The sequence below is a fragment of the Myxocyprinus asiaticus genome, chromosome 31 (assembly GCF_019703515.2).
Source record: "Myxocyprinus asiaticus isolate MX2 ecotype Aquarium Trade chromosome 31, UBuf_Myxa_2, whole genome shotgun sequence".
In the NCBI taxonomy this organism is placed as follows: Eukaryota; Metazoa; Chordata; class Actinopteri; order Cypriniformes; family Catostomidae; genus Myxocyprinus; species Myxocyprinus asiaticus.
Genome location: NC_059374.1, coordinates 24212385 through 24233010, shown reverse-complemented (window position 1 = coordinate 24233010; position 20626 = coordinate 24212385). Strand labels below are relative to the sequence as shown.

The window sequence follows — 20626 nt, the reverse complement described above, 5'->3', positions numbered from 1 at the left end:
GTAGTATACAACCTTGTATAGGAAAAGCTGTGTGTGTGTGTTTCTCCAAGTATCAGGAGTCCAGTGGAGTTAGAATAGCAGTCTAGAGGTGGACAACTGGACATCAGAGACCTATGGATGACCATAAAGGGAGGACTGTCTGTGGCCTACGACCCGACTTGGACCATTGGAGCCTATATACAGAACTAAAGCATCATGCAACTAGTCAATGAGATAAACGATGTACAGGATAACCATGTTCAGAAGTGTTCTATAGTTATCCATGCTTGTAACCAACCAGAATCCTAGAAGACTATAGCACTGATGTCAACTTGTTGCTGTATCTGACTATAAGTATTGATGTTTTTGGACCTGAGTTCAGTTCGTAATTTTGCATAGGTTTCTCCTGTCTACGAACTCTGAGGCTTTTGTACTGCTGACTTCGGCCATTTGATTTTGCAAACAACATTCTTCAGTAAAAACTTCAACTAATTGATTGTAACCTCAACTCCTGTCTTCATTCCAAGCCTACTGGTCTATGGGCCCAAGCTGTATTCCCCTACAGTATGTTAATTAAAATTAGCAAGTCACCCATTTTTGGCAAATGACACTCCGTTACTAATGTGAGCCCACCAGAGGCGTAAAAACAACCCCAATTACAAAAAAGTTGGGACAGTATGAAAAATGCAAATAAAAACAAACAAGAGTGATTTGTCAATTATATTCAGCCTTTGCTATACTGAAAGAACTACAACTACACATTATATGATGTTTTACCTTGCGAATTTCATAGTTTTTTTTGAAAATATACGAATTAGTTGATTGCAACACGCACCAAAAAAGTTGATACAGGGGCAATTTATGACTACTAACAATTTGACGAGTTGAAATAACAAGGCGATGTGAAAGAGGAGATGATAAACAGGTGAGGCGATTGTGTCATTGTACTTTATACTGTATAAGGAGCCTCCAAAAATAGCCTAGTCCTTCAAGAGCAAGGATCTTTCAAGACTTTTCAATTTGCCAAGAGATGCTTCAGCAAATAATCTAGCACTTTAAGAACAATGTTCCCCAAAGAGAAGTTGGAAGGTTTTGGGCATTTCTCCCTCTACAGTGCACAATATAGTTAAAAGATTTAAGGAATCTGGTCAAATCTTGGTGCGTAAAGGGCAAGACAAAAACCATTTCTGAATGCACGTGATCTCTGATCCCTCAGACGTCACTGTCTTAAAAAACGGCATTCATCTGTAATGGATATCATGAACATGGTCTCAGGATAACTTTAGTAAACCTTTGTTAGTCAACATCACTCGCCACTGCATCCACAGATGCAAGTTAAGACCTACATCAACACTGTCCAGAAACGCTGCTGAATTTTCTGGGCTCGGTCTCATCTTGGATGGAAAGTAGAACAGTGGAACTGTGTTTTTTGGTCTGAAGAGTCCACATTTCAATTTGTTTTTGAAAAACACAGCCGTCATGTTATCCGGGCCATCCAAGCTGTTATTAGCATCAGGTCCAAAAGCCAGTGTCTGTATGGGACAGGGGTGTGTCAGTGCCCATGACATGGGTAACTCGCACATCTGTGAGAACACCATGAATGCAGACAGATATGTACACTTTTTGGAGCAACATATACTGCCATCCAGCATTATCTTTCCAGGGATGTCCCTGCAATTTCCAGCAGGACAACTTCAAACCACATATTGCCCGGATTACAAGTGCATGGCTGTGTGAGCAGAGAGTGTGCGTGCTAGATTGGCCTGCCTGCAGTCCTGACCTGTCTTCAATTAAGAATGTGTGGCACATTATGAAGCACACCAAATGGCAACGAAGACCCCGTACAATTGTGCAGCTAAAGACCTGCATAATGGATGAATGGGGGAAAATTCCACTTTCTAAACATAACAAACTTGTGTCTTCAGTGCCCAAATGCTTAATAAGTGTTATTAGAAGAAATGGTGATGTTTCACAGTGGTTAACACTCGACTGTCCCAACGTTTTTGGAGCGTGTTGCAATCATTTGATTTGAAATTAATGTACATAAAATCTTTTTAAAAAAAAACAACACAGGTTAAAACATCATATAATGTGTAGTTGTAGTGCTTTCAATATAGCAAAGGGTGAATATAATTTACAAATCACTCATTTTTGTTTTTATTATAATTTTTCATATTGTCCCAACTTTTTCGGAATTGGGGTTGTACTTCATCCAGCCATCATTCACTAAACACTTGCTGTGCTCACAGTTATAAACTGGGCCTTGATGCAGGTGTTTTGCTAGCGTGCATGCTGGTGTGGATTACTGTCATTTAAAAAAACACGGCGCATAAATTGAACAGAACAATGTCAACTCACAGATAAACAGTCACTAGTGAATGAAACCAGCCATATAAAAGCTTTTGAAAATCACTTTTTGTTATAACTCGAGCCTTTTCACTAAGTGAAAAACAAACAAACAAACAAAAAAACAAAAACAAACAAACAACAACAACAACAACAACAAAAAAAAAAAAAAAAAAAAACACTTTGACAAAGAAGTTGCGGTAAGACTAAAATGGGTCTGTTGTACTTCAGATTTGTTTAGCGCAGACTAGCAGACTGGAGAGAGTGTTTCATTTTCACCAGCAAATCTGACTTTCTCCACTTCGAAGGTTTGAGTGGCAATTTGAAGAGCTGAGGAGACATTTCAGTCTTTTGCATCACCATGGCAACACTTTCTTCTGTTTTTTTTAACTGCTCGTCTGGTCCTGCATCCCTGATTTTTGATGCACCCAGTGGCCATGCTCCAGCTGGCCCAAGTATAGCAGCAGCTGGGTCTCGCAGCCTGTCAGACGAGCGGGAATGTTGATGGAAATGTTCTGAAACTTCAAGTAAACCTGAACCCTATTAATATGAATTGCTCATATGCATCCAAATAACGCGGTAACTGTCCTTTCACCTCATTTGTAAGCCTATAAAAGCAGCATGCTGTATGCGCACCTCGGACCTGCCAGAGCAAATGGCGAAATCTCATATTGCCGCAGCACAAAGATGAGCCTCTTCTGGCCCCGAGTCAGAGCCTGACACTCTATAAATGCAAATCCTTCCATTTTGTTCATTAACTCATTGAATCATCCACACCTGTTACCGTCATGCCCTGCACTGACACTGCTGTGGTGGTTATGCAGGAAGGCACAATATAAATGCTAATTTTCATCACTTTCAGCCTGTTGGAGGCACTCAAGTATTGCAAACGGACACTTTCCACCAAACTAGGCTTATTAAAGATCAGCATTTCATGGTCCAGTTCCATATTAGACAGAAGGTTTCAAAAGGAGGAAGAAAGATAATAAACAAACCTTCTGGATTCAATTAATAGGTCTGCACTGGGCGAGAAAAGTGGGCGGCTTCAAGCCATTATGCGTCGCCCATAATGACCAACTAGCTCTCTGGTCTGATTAATGATTGAGTGAGGGTAAATGGAATGATTCCATATTTACACACAATAATCCATTATTATCAGAATCTATTGAAGGAGGGAGGAAGGAATAAAGCTGAGGTTGAGGAGGGAGGTTAACTGTGAGCACACAAGGCCCGGCCTAGCATATTGCCATCATTTTCAGGAGTGGAGTGCGGGCAGCAATCAATTGAGTGAGTGCCGTTATCAGGCCAAGCAATCCTCTCTTCAAGGCTTGAATGGTTCCATAAAATCTGCAGGTCACATCAGAGAAAGAAACTTTCTGTTTAATAGCACAGACAGTGAGATTAAGGGCACTTTGAGTGTCAAGCCTGCCAAATGTAACATTCCTCACCGGGTCTGGGATCTATAGCAGATTTGATTCTATTTGTTTTCTTGGAAGTCTGTCAGCTGATGAAATCCATTTTACAAATATAGCATGGCTGCAGTCTGCTTTGGTGCACTTGGAAAACAAAAACAAAGTAAATCTTGGCTCAAATCAAATCTCAAAGCTTTTTGTTCAGAATGTGAAGAAAATTTGGATTTGTGAGATAGCATTTCTCAGACTTCCTGAAGCAAAGAAAGATGTTCCCAAAAACCAGCGGGTACGTTTGTTTACTGACTGGTCCGCTACTCCCTCTTTGATTTGCTATTGCTCCCTTGATTTGTTGTGGCTTGAAAAGGAAGACACATAACTTTGCTACAGTCAGCCTGACAGAACCAGCTCTATCTGATAGCAAATAGTCACAGAAACAGAAATTGGCCACAAAGGCGGCAAATTACACAGAGATAGCGCCTCACATTTTATATTTATGAGTATTTCAGAAAGCTTTATGAATAAAGGCTATCTGCCACTTCTTTAACAGAATGATATTGGTTTGGCCACTGTGCTTGCTGTTATGATGGTGTGGGTGAGGTTTCAAGAAATAGTTTCTGCAGTTGTATTTCCCCATGTTTGCAGAAAGAACACTTTATCGCTGTCATTGATTGCAGTGAGCATTAATTTAGTTGCTGAATTTGATGCAGTGATTCAAAATCTACTGAATTTCACATTATTACACTGATCAGTACCCATAGAGATAAAAATGCTTTGCTCCTCCTGGGTTCTAGCTTAGGATTCAAAGAGTTTACAATTTGGTTCCATAAGTGGTCATCATTTTACTGAATGACAAGTGGAGATATGGTAGAATTCACAAAGAATGTATTGCACCTGCTAACAGTGTAATTTATTTGCACGCACTGGGCCTTAATCACTAACGGTGCGTACGCACGTATTTGTAAAACCCATGTGTGAATATTTTCATGCAATATGATATGATAGGTGTGGGTGAGCAACAGATCAATACTTAAGTCCTTTTTTTACTATAAATTCTCCTCCCTGCCAGTAGGTGGTAATATGCACAAAGAATGCGAATTGCCAAAAACAAAAGAAGAAGACTATGAAAGTGAAAGTGGAAATTTATAGTAAAAAAGGACTTAAATATTGATCTGTTTCTCACCCACACCTGTCAAATCACTTCTGAAGATATGGATTTAACCACTGGAGTCATATGGATTACTTTTATGCTGCCATTATAAGCTCTTTGAACCTTCAATGTTCTGGCCACCATTTACTTGCATTGAATGGACCTACAGAGCTGAGATATTCTTCTAAAAATCTTTGTTTGTGTTTATCAGAATAAAGAAAGTCATACACATCTGGGATGGCATGATGATGATATAATGATGAGAGAATTTTCATTTTTGGGTGAACTATCCCTTGAAGGATACATTTGAGAGAGGGATGAATCGCTGTACATGATAGGTTGCACGGAAAGTCCGTATACGGAAATCGTTTGAAGATCATCAACATTAGAATGTAGGTGTGACGAGGATGAGGGCGGGGCCGTGAATGCGCACGGCCAGCCCCCAATAGGGCTAATCAGCCGAGGAGAGGGATAAAGCCTGATTGGGGGCTGGCCGTGCACACTCACGGCCCCGCCATCCTCCTTGTCACAGAAGGTAAGAACAAATGTATGTGTATACACCTGTTCTGAAAATGTTGAATGAAAAAAAAAAAAAAAAACTTTTTAGTACGCATTTATTAGTGAATAAGACCATGTTTGTGTGTTATGCAAATAAAGTAATCACGCAAACACACCCTCAAAATTAGTACAAGCACAATGTTGATTGCACACGTGTCTGGTTAAGTTGACTGTGGGTGGTGTGTAAAAGAAGATGCATTGTTTTGCATTAAATTACTGCAATATAACGGTGCAATATAAGAATTGTTTTCAAAGAATATATGTTGAATTAAGTTTATTTTTCTTACCCCAGTTTCAAATAGATTTTTCCTTTTAAGCATAAACCTCACTAAATTTTGTTAGATTTATGCTTAAAACTAGAAAACAAAAACCTACTTTCCAATTTTTGTCTTAATATCTTATGCAATTTTGCAATTCAAATAAATGTATCATGTTTAAATAATGTTTAGATATTTTTATTGTGTTAAGAGAATTCACCCCAAAAGGCCTCTCCCATCCATTGGATCAGCACATTTTCACTGGTTGGGTACATAGCAAAGTTTTCACAACAATTTAGACTATACACATGTGCACCAAGACAACCACATAAATTACTTGCGCTACTCAGTAAAGCCACTAAACCAAAGTATAATCTTTAAGTCATTAAAATAAACTTCAAAACCCCTAGAACAGTTGGTACAGTCTTACCGGTAAAGGCTGAACTAGCTATAATATACTGTCTCTCCAAATGTTACATCTAGCCCATATCCCTGGGGAAAAGCTTAATCTGTGTACTTGTGTGTGTGGTGTAATCCTAGTGGTGAAAAACTCTCAGAGCAGTAATGAAAACACTAGAGGAAAGCTCCACAGATGCCGAGTTGTGCCGCATGTTTTCAACTGTGCTGTGTTTACTGAGATAATGCAGACGTTGCAATCAGGCTGTGATGAATGAGCCGTGATGGAGCTAAAATTGTTCTTCTGTGGCTCCTTAATGTGCTAAAAGTCTTCGTATATCTTTAAAGAGAAATAAACACATGGTGCAAACTTCTCCCAAGTTCTCCCAGTGGCAAAACCATCAAGCACATTAACAATAAAAGATCTGTGAGAAACTAATAGATTCAAAGGCATTTCATTTAACTTCCTTTGGTGAACCACACACACACACACACACACACACACACACACACACACACACACGTTGGTGTAGCTATCATTATGAGGACTCTCCATAGACATAATGATTTTTATACTAAACGAACTATAGATTATATCCCCTAACCCTACCCCTACCCCTAAACCTAACCCTCACAAAAAAACTTTCTGCATTTTTACATAAAAAAACTAAAAAAAAACTAATTTAATATGTTTCTTAAGTGATTTGAATTATGGGGACACTAGAAATGTCCTCATAAACCACATTTACAGCATAAAACCCTTGTAATTACCAGTTTGTAACCTAAAAAAATGTCCATGTAAACCACCCAATCCCACCCACATACACACGGGCGCACGCATGCGCGCACACACACACACACACACACACACACACACACACACACACACACACACACACACACACACACACACACACACATGGTGGCACTCCTATCATTTTCTAAATCAGTAAAATCTGTCTAAAATATTGTTTCCAGTATAAAATATCAAAGCATCCTTAAAAGAAAATTTTCTAGATAAGCCAAATTTCTAAAAGATTATAAGACTTGTTCTCAGAGAATATTTCTAAAATAAAGTTTATCTCCATTGACAAACTTCATTTTTCTTAAAGGATTATTCCGGGTTCAATACAAGTTAAGCTCAATCAGCAGCATTTGTGGCATAATGATGATTACCACAAAAAAAGTATTTTGACTCGTCCCTCCTTTTTAAAAAAAGCAAAAATAAAAGTTACAGTGAGACACTTACAATGGAAGTGAATGGGGCAAATTTTTGGAGGCTTTATAGGCAGAAATGTGAAGCTTATAATTTTATAAAAGCACTTACTGTACATTAATTCTTCTGTTAAACTCATGTATTATTTGAGCTGTAAAACTGTTTAAATTTTGGGGTTTGTTGACATTACATCATCTTGGCAGCGAAGTTGTAAAATTGGCTATGACTTTACACAAAAAAGGTTAGTAAGAGATTTTATCACACGAATATCATGTTAACATGCATATTGTTTACCTCTTGTGGCTATACGTTTGAAATAGTGAGTATTTTAACATTTACAGATAGGCTCCATTCACTTCCATTGTAAGTGTCAAAATGTTTGTGGTAATCAGCATTATAACACAAATGCTGTCGATTGAGCTTAACTTGTATTGAACCCGGAATATTCCTTTAAGTATAAAGCTCTCTACATCTAGTTAAAGTTGTACTTAAAACAAGAAAAATTTGCTAATGAGTTGATAAAAATAAACTTGATACAAGATACATACAAGTTTTAAGGATATTTAAAATACTTTTACTGGGGGAAAAAAAAGGTATAAAAAAACATAAATTGTGTGTGTGTGTGTGTGTGTGTGTGTGTGTGTGTGCAGTTTTTAACTGAAAGGCAGGTCTTCCATTCCTATAGCCGCCATATTGAGTGTTATGTGTTTTTACATTCATTTTTCAAGTGGCCCATCTCCTCCTGTACTGTCTCTGATTATCATCTCTATTTCAATTGCAAAGATAGAATAACAACAGTCTGTTTTGATAAAGACGTTTCTCATGCTTATCTTCTCATTCATCAGGTGTTATTTATGGAGGCTAAAAAGGATTTTTCCATCTTTCCCGCACAATTCCTCAATGTGGCCACTATGAGTAGAAATAACAGCTATTTATTGCCTCCAGAGCACTTCATCCAACTCACCTGGCCCCTTATTATCTCTGTCTTTTTATTTCTCTCTCTCTCTCTTCAGTGGTGGAGAGGGGTGACCCAGCCTGATATGCGACACATCCGCCCTAAGGCTGCAGAGAGATAATAGCCTAGTGGATTACATCTTCTATTGGTGGTTGCTGCTCCAGGAAATGCCATCACACGCATACATGTTAGTTGCTTTTATTTAGGTGGTTTTCATACTGAGCATGTATGCTGTGGCCCGAATCCGAGTGTGAATGTTCAAAGCGCATGCGCAAGTTATTTTACTTCACGAACAAGTGTGGAGCCGAGTACAGTTTGCTTTCTCACTAATGCAAGCCGTGCCACAGTTCTATTGCAACTGAGCTCAGATACCTCCTAAGCTCCTACAGGTAGTCTCGGTCTACGTACCACGGTCCACAAAACAGCTTTCATATTACCAATTTTTCATGTTTTGGACTAAACTGCCAGTGTGAAAGCCTCCTCAGATCAGCATCGAGCCCTGAGGTGAGCAGAGCCTAGACAGACAGACTCTGGATGCTAAAGAGATACTCCTTAGAAATGGAAGCTTTTGCTCACAACTTTGTATCATTGCTAGGGGGTGTACTGAATGGATATGTCTTGAAATACACTATACGGCCAAAAGTATGTGGAAACCCCTTTAATTAAAGGGACAGTTCAAGTTGTAGTGTATGGCTAAAATGGTCTTTAAGAACTGAGGAGCATGGACCAGAATAATGATGCAGAAGATTGAGGACTTACCAGTATAGTAGTTATGGTGAGAGTGGTGTTGAATAGTGTATCTGTCACGTTGAGTGAAGGAAGCTTCCTCTCCATGGACAGTCCCAGCTCTGAATGCCACTGACCAATCTGTAGGAGAAAGACACTATAATTTATACTCAGCCTTCAAGCAATCTATGTCTATTAGAAGATCCAGAACCCAAAATGACACATACACTCACTGAGCACTTTATCAGGGACACTATAGTCCTAATAAAGTGAACAACATGGTCTTCTGCTCTTGTAGCCCATCCGCCTCTGGGTTCGACGTGTTGTGCATTTTGAGATGCTATTCTGCTCAATACAATTGTACAGAGTGGTTATCTGAGTTACCGTAGCCTTTCTGCCAGGTCAAACCAGTCTGGGCATTCTCCGTTGACCTCTCTCATAAATAAGGGTTTTCTGTCCACAGAACTGCCGCTCACTGGATCTTTTTTGTTTTTGGCACCATTCTGAGTAAACTCTAGAGAATGTTGTGCATGAAAATCCCAGTAGATCAGCAGTTACAGAAATTCTCAAACCAGCCCATCTGGCACCAACAATCATGCCACAGTCCAAATAAATGCCAAATAAATGCTTCACGCTGCATCCCCCCCAATGTCGAAGAAAAATCTACGCCCTTGACTTCAGCATTCAGAAATTGAACATTTTTGTCAAACAGTATTTGTGTGAAATTAACAACAAGGACTCAATACTGGTTCTTATGTTTGTGACCACTTTCGGAATGAATCAAAAAGGTGAGTGTTGAGGCAATTCGTGCCTCTTTTTTTATTAAATGGGTTTGTAGTTTAACATGTTTTTTTTTTCCTCTCATGTAAACTTCACTCTAAGATTAGTTACAAGGTAGTTTAGCTAGTGAAGACATTCATTTCAAATCACCATGTAATCGTAATGTAAATTTTATAGCTTATGTGTATTATGTATATGGTGGGCTTAATGCTAACAAAATTATTGTATTAAAATCCCTGTATGTGTTCACAATGGCTGCGTACAAAAAAAGAAGATTGCATACCTATTAAAACCATATATGTTCTCCAGGGAGAGAGAGAAAACAGACGGTGCAGATGGTGTCTGAAGAACATGAATCTGAATGTCCAAATATTAACTGTAAAAATTATCATCCCTTTCATCACACTTTTAGAAGAAATCATAAATGTCTATCTGTGCAGAGGCCTGAGCTTTTCTCTGTTTTTCCAGATACCTATTTGGTGTCTTGCTTGAAAGAAAATAATTCACTGTTCCTTTTCGCAGATGTAAGTACTTTTCATTTTAAAAAGTGACATAATCCATTATATAACTGACAGCTAATGTTAGAAAATCTGTCTACTATGAACTAACTGTGTGTGTGTGTGTGTGTGTGTGTGTGTGTGTGTGTGTTAGGTCACATCAACACAGCAGATGCAGAGATTTGCACTCTCAATTACTCCAAGGCAGATCATTCTTGGTAAGATCCTTTAAAACATGAATTAGTTGTATTAACAAATAACGTCATCTGTACTTGCTTGGTGCACATCTGATTATTTGCTAAAAATGACAAATTTGGGATCATATGGATTCAAACACGCATTTGAAGTCATCTGAACTAATCTAACTGTGCTTTTTCTTTTGTCCTTCTCTGAACTTCACAGATCCTGGTCACTGTATGCCTGCACTGTACAGAAAAGAGAGAAAGGGGTTGGCAGAAAGAAAGGTGATGGGATGATGTTAGGTGAGTAAATTATGGCAGAATTTTCATTTTTGAGTGAACTAACCATTATGAAAGAAGCTCCCACATTTGTCCTTAGTTATGTATAACACTTTCGAATGTTTTAGCAAGATTAAAAATATATTCCTTTCTTTTTCAGTGGATTCAGTTCTGCCCAGCAAATAAATGGATGCTGGCAATTGAAAGCAAAATCAAAGGTAAGCATGTCTTATAATGTGCCACAACATTTAAATCTGTTAAAAAACGTTTTATTTTGGTAAAGATGAGATGAAAATTGTCATAGTTTTCTCGCCCATATGTCTTTCAAAACCCTTAAGAATTTCTCTCTCTCTGGCATCCCCAACTCCACCTTATCTCTCTCTCTCGCGCTGATTGGGGCAACTCAGCGCCAGGCGTGCACCCTCAAGTTCCAGCCACGCCCTCCTCCTTGTCACAACTTAGAGAGGATACACGTAAGGGTTTTTCTTTCTTTTAAAAAATCGTTTAATGTAGAGAAGAGCATACTATGGATTATAATGTGTCATTCCTCATTCCAAAATGAATGAAATATTGATTCAGGTCATAGTAAAAGCTATAGTAATAAAGTTCACAGCATCAAAATGAGTGTGTTATGAGCAGTTCTGTTCAGGTGTGCAGGTGTGTAATCGCTATTACATGATGCTTTTCTCTTTTCAATTGACTGAGATAATCACAATTTTTAACCAAATTACTGTATAATTGAACCATTTCTTTTCACAAAAAACATCAGATAAATATGCATTACAATGTCACTCTCATTCCAGCCCACTTAAGAATAGTATCCATTCTCTTTATGATAATATTTTGCCAAAAACAGCGCCGTTAACGGCAGTCTCCCATTCATTCCTATAGGAAGTTCTGCAGAGCGAGCAACCGTAAACAAGGTGGCGGATCTTAGCAAAGGGTCAATTGCATGAAATGGGACTGCAATTTGTAAGCACCATTAAAGTATAAAAGTAATCCATAAAACTCAAACTACATATCAACACACATACTACATATGAAATTGGACTGATAAGGTTCTTCAGTTCTACTTTTTATTTTTGTCTGAACTATTCCTTTAAAATGCCTTTCAGTGAATTACATAATCTGTAATAGTACAAAATTCTACCTAGTTATCTTTATATAAAGCAATAGTCAACAGGGTTTGGAGTGACATTAGGGAGAAATGTTGTAATGCAAATGGTCATGTATCATATATTTATTTATAATTTATTTATAAGGTTCATTGTGAGGATCAATCCAGACAACAGCAAGTGCTCCAGAAGTGGCAAGACGGAGCAAACGAAGAAACTCTAGCCTGAACCCTCATGTCGCCTCCAACCATCAGGGAGTTTGTTCATCTGAGTTTGCAAAATTGTTAATCTACCACAGGAGAGTATGCTGTGCTCTGGAGAGTTTATGCAGGAAAGTTTTTTTTTTTTTTAATGAATGACTGCATTTATCCAGTGTTAAAAATGAACCAATTTTGCACAAAGTTGAAATGTTATTGCAAGAATTAAAATGCTTGCACACCTGTGAATGAGGTTCATTAGTATGGACATGCAGAAGTGTTACAGTAATATAAAGCTCTAATTGAAACTGAAATGAGTGGTAATGTAGTTAATTATGATACATTGAAATAACTGATGATTTTACTTCATTTTGAAGATCCATTGCACAATAAAAGTTATTGAAGTTACATTTTGTTTTTAATTTACTGGCATTATTAAAATACTGCAATTCTATAATGTGTATATTTTGTATTCCACTAAATAAACCGGAGAAAGTGACCAGCCAATTGCTGTAAATTTTACAGTGTAACAGGATCTATTCATTGTATTACAATACAATACTGATTCAAGAAACCAGTAAAATACTGTATATTTACACTGTAAAGGTATATTGCTGTAACTACATTTTATGGTAAGATGGATGGTACAAAAAATAACTGAATTTTTATTTTTGGGTGAACTGTCCCTTTAACACTCAATGTCCGGTGAAGGAGAATGCGGAAGTAAGTTTCTCAACACACATATTCACACACAGCAGGAAGCGAGCCAATGTCCTTATTATCCTGGTTTGGCTGGCACACCTCCGTCAGGCTGCCTATATGAGAGCCACGCTGACTTTAATGTGAGGCAGAGTCTCCACCCAGCACACATGGCAGTATTAAATCACCCATCATTTTTATTTTTCATTGTAATTACAAAGTGGTATGGTTCATTGGGCCTCCTGCTTCAAGTCTTCTGCAAAGGTGATGCTCTATTTATCTTCCCTCCTCAACCTGATCCCCAGTGTTCCCGTGGACCCAAGCGACACAGGGGACGAAGCTGCTGCAGCACTGCGCTGGATCCAAAATTATACGCACTTTGAGATATGAAAGTGCCAAGGGCCACAAACGGGAGAAAGGAAGAAGCAAGCTCTTTCTGTTCAAACTGAATGCAAAGACACAAAAAGTACTCTAAGGACCTTATGGATGCTATAAGCACAGATCAGCACTAATTTACAGTACCTAGATTCTGCTTGCATGGGGCATCTTGTGTGAAACATTCCTAAGAGTATACTTCAAAACTGATGGTTGATGTGAACATAAACTTAAGCTCCTGACCCATATCTGCATGATTTTATACATTACACTGGTCCCACATGATTGGCTGATTATATAATCGCATGAACAAGTAGATGTACAGGTGTACCTAATAAAGTGGCTGGTGAGTGTACACTAGCACACACGTAAATACCTAAGTTTATTTGGGTTTAAGGGGCTGTTCACACCAAACACATTTTATCTGTCTGCACCCTTTTTCCATTGTCTTTCATTGCAAACATGCACTACACGAACGTCTTTGACCGGTGCGCCATGTTTCGTTGTTTTTTCAGCATCTTTCGCAGGAGAGCTGCATTTTTTAGACATCCTGTCAGGTTAAAAAGAACGTCAACTTCGTTCTGAATGGCCCCTTAAGGCCCAGATATACTTAATACGAAATCAAAGAATGAATGGATATGATGTCATTTAGAACAAAATCTGACCAAAAAGAAGGTGTTTTTGCATTCATTTCGGTGGTTCGTAACAGCTCGCCTGGGCGAACTTTTAAGAAATCTTCTAACCGGCTGCTAAACACCTTCTTACTGCCATTGGTCCATGTCATTGATAGGTGTGACCTGAAGAACTTTGTTTACACTGGCATACAAGACCATGTCATGTGATTTTTTTAAATTAGTCCACAAAAGGAATCATATCTACTCAAATACTCTCAAGTGCACATTCACTTGTGCCATCTGCAGCAAAAGCCATTCACACATCTGCCCAAAGTAAGATATGCTTCTAACACCATTCTTTTGTCTTTATCCTGAACATAACACTCTTTTATTATCCTATCTTTGCAGTAGTATCAGTGTCATCATAAATTACAATAACGTAGCGTAATCGGCGCATATTATGGCCGTGTATAGCGTGTTAGCGCATTAGCCTCATGAATTCAAAATCTAAACAAGACAACTTGTTTTCTACTTTCTACTGCATATATTACTTTAAATCATCACTGAGTGGTTAAAACAGCTTCTTTTACTGACCTCATGTGAATTCTATTCATAGAATGAGGCATAAAATCATTGATAACACATTTTAATGTCATATTAGTTAAGGTTTTACATGTAGCATCCTCATATTTAAATGCTCCTCTAAATGCCTCCCACAGAGGTGTGGCAGGTGTCTGATTGTTCACAAACAATATACTGTTGCTCAGCTGTTTAGAACTTCTTTTTACTCCTGATCGAAGAATGAAGAAGAACTTATATCAGGGCCTATTTCGGGAATATAAACCACAGTTGCCCAAAAAAGTTGCAGCATCTGGACCAATCAGACACACAATTATTCATTATATAATGAAGAATTCAACAGACGTCTCAAGACAGTAACAAGCAAAGGTCCCAGTAGGCCCAAGCAGACTCCGAAATGTCTGCTCTCCCACTAATCATTATCAGCTCTTACTCCCCCTTTGCTGACACTGGTCCAGCAACTAGTGGACCTCAGAGACATTCCAGGTGGGGGAAGGTAGCCACATGCAAAAGCAAAGGAATGTGGCTGAGAAGAAACTCACTCCATTCCCCCATAGGAAAGAGACATAAAGCCCATAAAACAGACTTTTTTTCATTAATTTATAGACAAACTGTTCTATAAATGAACATGTATATCCTCATAACATTGTGTGTATGATCATTACTGTCTCGTATAGTGTCTTTTACCGTGTACTCTATACCGTTTTGTGCATGCTTTATGACAGAACCACTAGATAATGTAAAATTATTGGTATCATGCTTCCTATCAAATTAATCCTTGTGTGATGCCCTAAACATTGGAGTATAGCACCCCCTTATAGCATGCATTGTATGCTTGTTATATTAATCAGAGCACAAAGGGGCACAAACTGCTAGCTTACTCCATACATGCAAATGAGTCAACTTCCAAACAAAGGAACTTTTCCCACTGGAAAATTGCACCTTTCTCATTGGTCAAGCCAAACTCGAGTGGAGTGATCTCCATCAGGAGTTAAAGGGCACTATCGGAGTGACCTCCCTCTCTCTCTCTCTTCCCTCTTTCCCTCTCCCTTCTGCTCATGGTTGCTGTTCCAGAAACACCCAGTCCGACTGCAAGGTCGCGGGCCGGCAGGCCTCAAACACATCAAGCCATGTGTAACTTCCTTGACCATAACAGAGTCAAACTAACACCGCAAGTTCATCATAATTTCTTCATTAAACGCGGAAGAAATTGATTGCAGCTTCAACACCATCGACTCAAGGAACCATCAAGACTTTCTCCTGAGACTGCACCCGGGAGCTCTCTCAACAGCCAAGGCATTGCAAGTATCGTACAATTAACTAACTAAACAGAGGTTTAGTATAAGCTGTGAACCCCTTTGTTAACAAAGGTGCTTTGAAGTTAGAATCTGATGGTTTTTTCAGATGGTTAAATGACTTATTTCATAGCTTCATTCCCCTGTTCTGTTCCGATGTCATTCACTTTCACTTTTCCATTTCCCATGTATGCGTGATTTGTGTGTATGTGTTTGTTCAGATTAGTTATATGTTCATGATTTAGTTAAATAAAGCTTTTGTGTACATTCTTGCGAGTTGATTCTGGTCTGCTTGTAAATCAACATCAATTTAACGATTTGATCACAGCTACATGCTAAGAAAGAATTATTTTTCTGTGGCCACGAAAAATATCCTTTCTGGGAGTTGATAGACGATCAGTACTGAGTGTTTGCTGGATGAATTGATTGTAATGTTAATTCAGCTACATCAAGTTAATTCTGTTAACTGATCCAAATGTTTATAATTAATTATAACGACTTATGATTAATTATTCATATTTCCATTTTAAAGATAATTTGACTGTGGTATATTTTGATAAATAATCTCATCCCTCTTTTTAAAAGATTTCGCTTCAAAGCTGTACCTAAATATGTGTAATGTTATTTTCAATAAGCCATGAGAATAATATTACTCCAATAAATGAATTAATCATAATTCCCTTATTAAAGCTAATTCCTTACAATAGAAATTGTGAGCGGATACAACGAGACGTTGTATTACGATTTTAATGGTGGAGAATTTTATTCAGACAAATAATCTAGTTATTTGTCATTGATCTAATTTATAATGGTTGTCGAAAACTAATTCCATTATAAATTTCCTTACATAATAATGTAGAATAAGGACAGTTTAATTTAATTCCTAGCTCACACATACTGTTTCCCTACATATAATAGTAGGGGTACATGGGCACTTTAACCCATCCCGTTATACTACCAAATTCGCTACAAAGTATTCAGACACTTCAGCCACACTAACAAATATATGAATGCCTTTGCACTTTTCCACACTTTTCCAAGTAAAACATTTCACAAAAACTGGCTTGTTAGATTTCAAGTAGTAAAACCATACTGTATTGACACTTTTTGAGTGTCAAACTTTGTGGAACATGTCCATTTTAAATTTGATAAACTACACTTGTGAAATACTTTATGGAGCCACTGTATATCTGTACTCCAGCTTGACTTTTATGTTGCAAAGAACATTGCACCAATCCTCATTAGACTGCAATATGCTAAAGATTATTAAGGGCTTCTATTTGAATACACTAAACCTACATATTTCAAATGAGAGCAAGGACACCCGGAATCAAAGATTTCCTCTGAGAATTTGATCAAAAGACCCTGCATTTCATTTCTTTCCATCCTCTTACTCTATGGTTGAGATACCACGCTCTCAAAAATTAAGATCCAGCAGTAGCCAAACAGTCTTGATATGGCTCTTAGAAATGAGAGGCAAATGGCAGTGATGAGGAACAGAGCTGAAAAAAATGCACAGCCAGAACCCTGAGCTCCAAAGAATTTCAGTGGAGACATTGAGAGAATTTAAGAGAGGCATAGAGAAAAGACAGAGAGAAGTAGGAGGTGGTGCAGCCAGAGGGAGGAGGCAGGGACCAAGAGGGGCTGTGGAGTAAAGCTTGTGGGCAGGGAACTACCCTGATAGTGGCCCTCTATCCAGTACTGCTCTGACAAACATGGAGAACAAAACACGCTCAGAGCGGCGAACCAGGGTGGGCACACAAACACACATGCACACTTTCACATGAGAACTGACTCATTCAAAACTCACACAAAATGGCAGCTACTCAAAAGCATTCATAAGCTAGATTTTTCTGAAAAAAGAACATGTAAACCCTATGCTAGGGTGTTGGGCATTGCTAAGGGATTGCTAGCATGTTCTGGGTGGTTGCTAGGAGGTTTCTTAAAGGGATAGTTCACCCAAAGATGAACATTCTCTCATCTTTTACTCACCCTCATGCCATCCCTGATGTGTATGACTTTCTTTCTTCTGCTTTTAAAATAATATCTCAGTTCTGTAGGTCCATAAAATAAATGCAAGTGAATGCAGCATAATTTTTTTTTTTGTTACAGAAAAAGAATGTAAAAATGCTATTGTAAAAAGCAGTTAACTGGTAGTTAACTTACCATGTATGGTAAAAAAATGTATGCTTTATTTAACATGACAATACATGCTATTTTATGATAAAATATTGTAAATTAAAAAAATGTTTCTTAGAAGTAAAAAGTATACTTAAGTTAACCTTATAGTTAATGGTGAAATGTTTTATTGTTTAACAAGACATTACATTTACTTTTATAGTATATATTGTTAAAATAATGGAAAAACGATATTTGGACGTTAATAGAAGTCTCTGGGTGACCCATCAAATTTCATTATATTTTTGATTATATCATGTTTTTTTTTTTTGTGTGTTTTTTTTTTTTTGTCTATATCAGTTATGCACATTGGTGTTTTAGGTTACATTTTATGTTGTGAAGTTAATATTTATTGCATTATTTTAGTGTCACGTGTGTTACCCTAATGGTGTTTTGAGTTTGTGTGGGTGACACTGTGCACTGTCTATACACATTTATTGGTCATGGCTCCTGGAAGGGCCACCCCTGATTAAATTTACTGTAAGTCATCATGTGGCCTTTTAATTTAACACCTGTTCTATTATGGTGGTTAAAAGAACATTTAAAATTGTAAAGCAGGTTTATGTATTTACAGTAGTTGATTTATTAACATAATATCATTTAATATCAACAAGACATGTTCACAAGCCCCTGAGGTAAGTCAAGTCTCAAGTCTTTGGTCACAATGCCATGTCAGGTCTTAGTTCTTTTTTTTTCTTTTTTTTTTTTGGCCAATAGTTCTTTATCTGCAGCTGGTTAGTTTAAGAAACCCTGTATACGGCTAATTCAATTTTGAAATATTAAAACTGACTACTTTAAGGGATTGCCTTATTTATTTCTTTAAACTTGTCTAATAAAGTACACAAGATTTTACTTTAATCATGGATTTAATTTGCATACATTAAACAATCAATAAACTATAAAAAATAATTAGCATTAAAAGAGAACAGCTTTTACACAGAAGGAAAAATAGCCTTGTCCATAATTCTTTAGGGCGCTAAAGTCCTTTACTCTATCTTGCATTTGCCCTTGTACCATGAAATGTACCATTGTTTTTATAGTTTTAACAGTGGTATTTGTAACAAGACCATGGTAACCTCAGGTAAAACCAAGCATGGATTGTCACTTCTATGGTGAAATGTAACATGATTTCTATAAAACAAACGTTGGCATTTTTGTAAAGAAAAACAGCAACCTAAATACATTTAAAACTATAAATACAAAATATAAACACATATTTTAACTGCCATAATTGTAACAAAAATAAATGATATTCCCTAACTCCCCTAATGCAGCCTATTATCAATTTAAAAGAGCTATAGTAATAATATATTATTCATTATGAATATATTTCTGCATAAAATTCTAAAGTCAATACAGTTATTGTTACTATAGTCAATTCATGATAAAGGTGGTGATGTGTGAAATGTCTGCTTATTTATGTCTGTGCATGTCACAGTGTTTTCACATCATCAATGCTGTTTTGTTGGGCCGTTTAATATGGTTTAAAACTAGTTTGTTCACCAGGAGGATTGCACCAGATAATTCTGTGCTGAATTGAAATGTTTCTGTTACTTGCGCCGTGCTTCTCACTGGACCTCATAGTGCTGTAATGATTATGCTGTGAGTTTAAGAGCTCGAGACCAGTCTGCGAGACATGCAAACACACCTGCTCTGCACTCGCGCTGCTTTGTCCATTGATCTGGGTAGCAAATGGTGCTGTTTCATTCCACTTTTGATGCGTTTGCTGTTTGATATCGCTTAAAAAAAAAACGGCAGCACATAAACGGAGAGAGAGTGAGGGAGAGTTGACCAACTCTGTAGTCACACCGGCGGGAAAAACAGTTGCAAAATGACTTGATTTTCATGAGTCTATGATTTCGAGTCCAAGTCAAGTCTCAAGTCAATTGTTTATGAGTCCAAGTCAAGTCTCAAGTCAATTGTTTACGAGTCTAAGTCGAGTCGCAATTAATTTTTTTGTGACTTAAGTGCGACTCGAGTCCGAGTCACAGACTCGAGTTTCCATTCCTGTTTAATACTATATAAGGCTAATGTATAAGGCAATGAACTGTAAAATATACTGGCACCAAAATGACATCAGTTAATGCCTGAAATGTGGTCACTGTATTTTTATGGTGAATTTCTGGCAACCACAGTGGCTTTTTTTCTTTTAGTCTAAATTTAACAGGTTTTTCTTTACAGTGTAGACATGGCTCGGGTCACTTCTTCAATGCTATCTATGGGATTTTTTCCACCCGTTTTATCATCCGCCAGGTGAAAATCATGCAAACAGTTACTTAAAAGCACACCTCTCCTGAACAAGCCGCATGATTTGAGGTGTCAATCATGTCCAAATCACAAATGGTTGACTCAATTACCCACCAGAGTTGAATACTTATGGTTAAGGGTTTGTTAAAATCCTTATACCTAAGTACAAGCCTTAGCAACAATGACACTTACCTTAGCATTAGCAAGCACCTCTAAATAGCACAATCTAAAGGAAGATTCTCGTAGTATTTTACGGTTTTATATACTGCTTTTCTAGAAAGAATCTGATGAGGATATCCTAAAGTTCAGTGCCACCATTTGAGCATTTAAATGTGAATGAGTTGCCCTCTTAAATACCTTTAAAGGTATACCTTCAGATTGTTTCACATCTACGGTATACATAATAACAACAAAGGCCTAGCGAGTGACTCATTTTCTACACTGAGCCCTTAAGAGGCTATAAGGGAGCAGTTCTGGTAATTAAGTGTATAAAATGAGAGCAACAAGCCAAGGTAAATGGGACTAACTGGCTAAGCAGCACCCATATCCTATTCATTTAAACGAGTCATGATTAATCAAGCGCTATGAGTATTTGTCATG

General features: G+C 37.6%; 1 protein-coding gene across 2 annotated transcripts in view; it reads right to left on the bottom strand.

Annotated features, from left to right (window-relative positions):
- The window catches only part of LOC127421978 (glutamate receptor ionotropic, kainate 4-like), a 620965-nt gene that overhangs the window by 45504 nt on the left and 554835 nt on the right, over positions 1 to 20626 (bottom strand). For both annotated transcript variants that reach the window (XM_051665249.1, XM_051665250.1), the window contains exon 12: positions 9026 to 9133. In XM_051665249.1, the coding sequence (XP_051521209.1) occupies positions 9026 to 9133 (108 nt within the window). The remainder of the gene's footprint in view (positions 1 to 9025; positions 9134 to 20626) is intronic.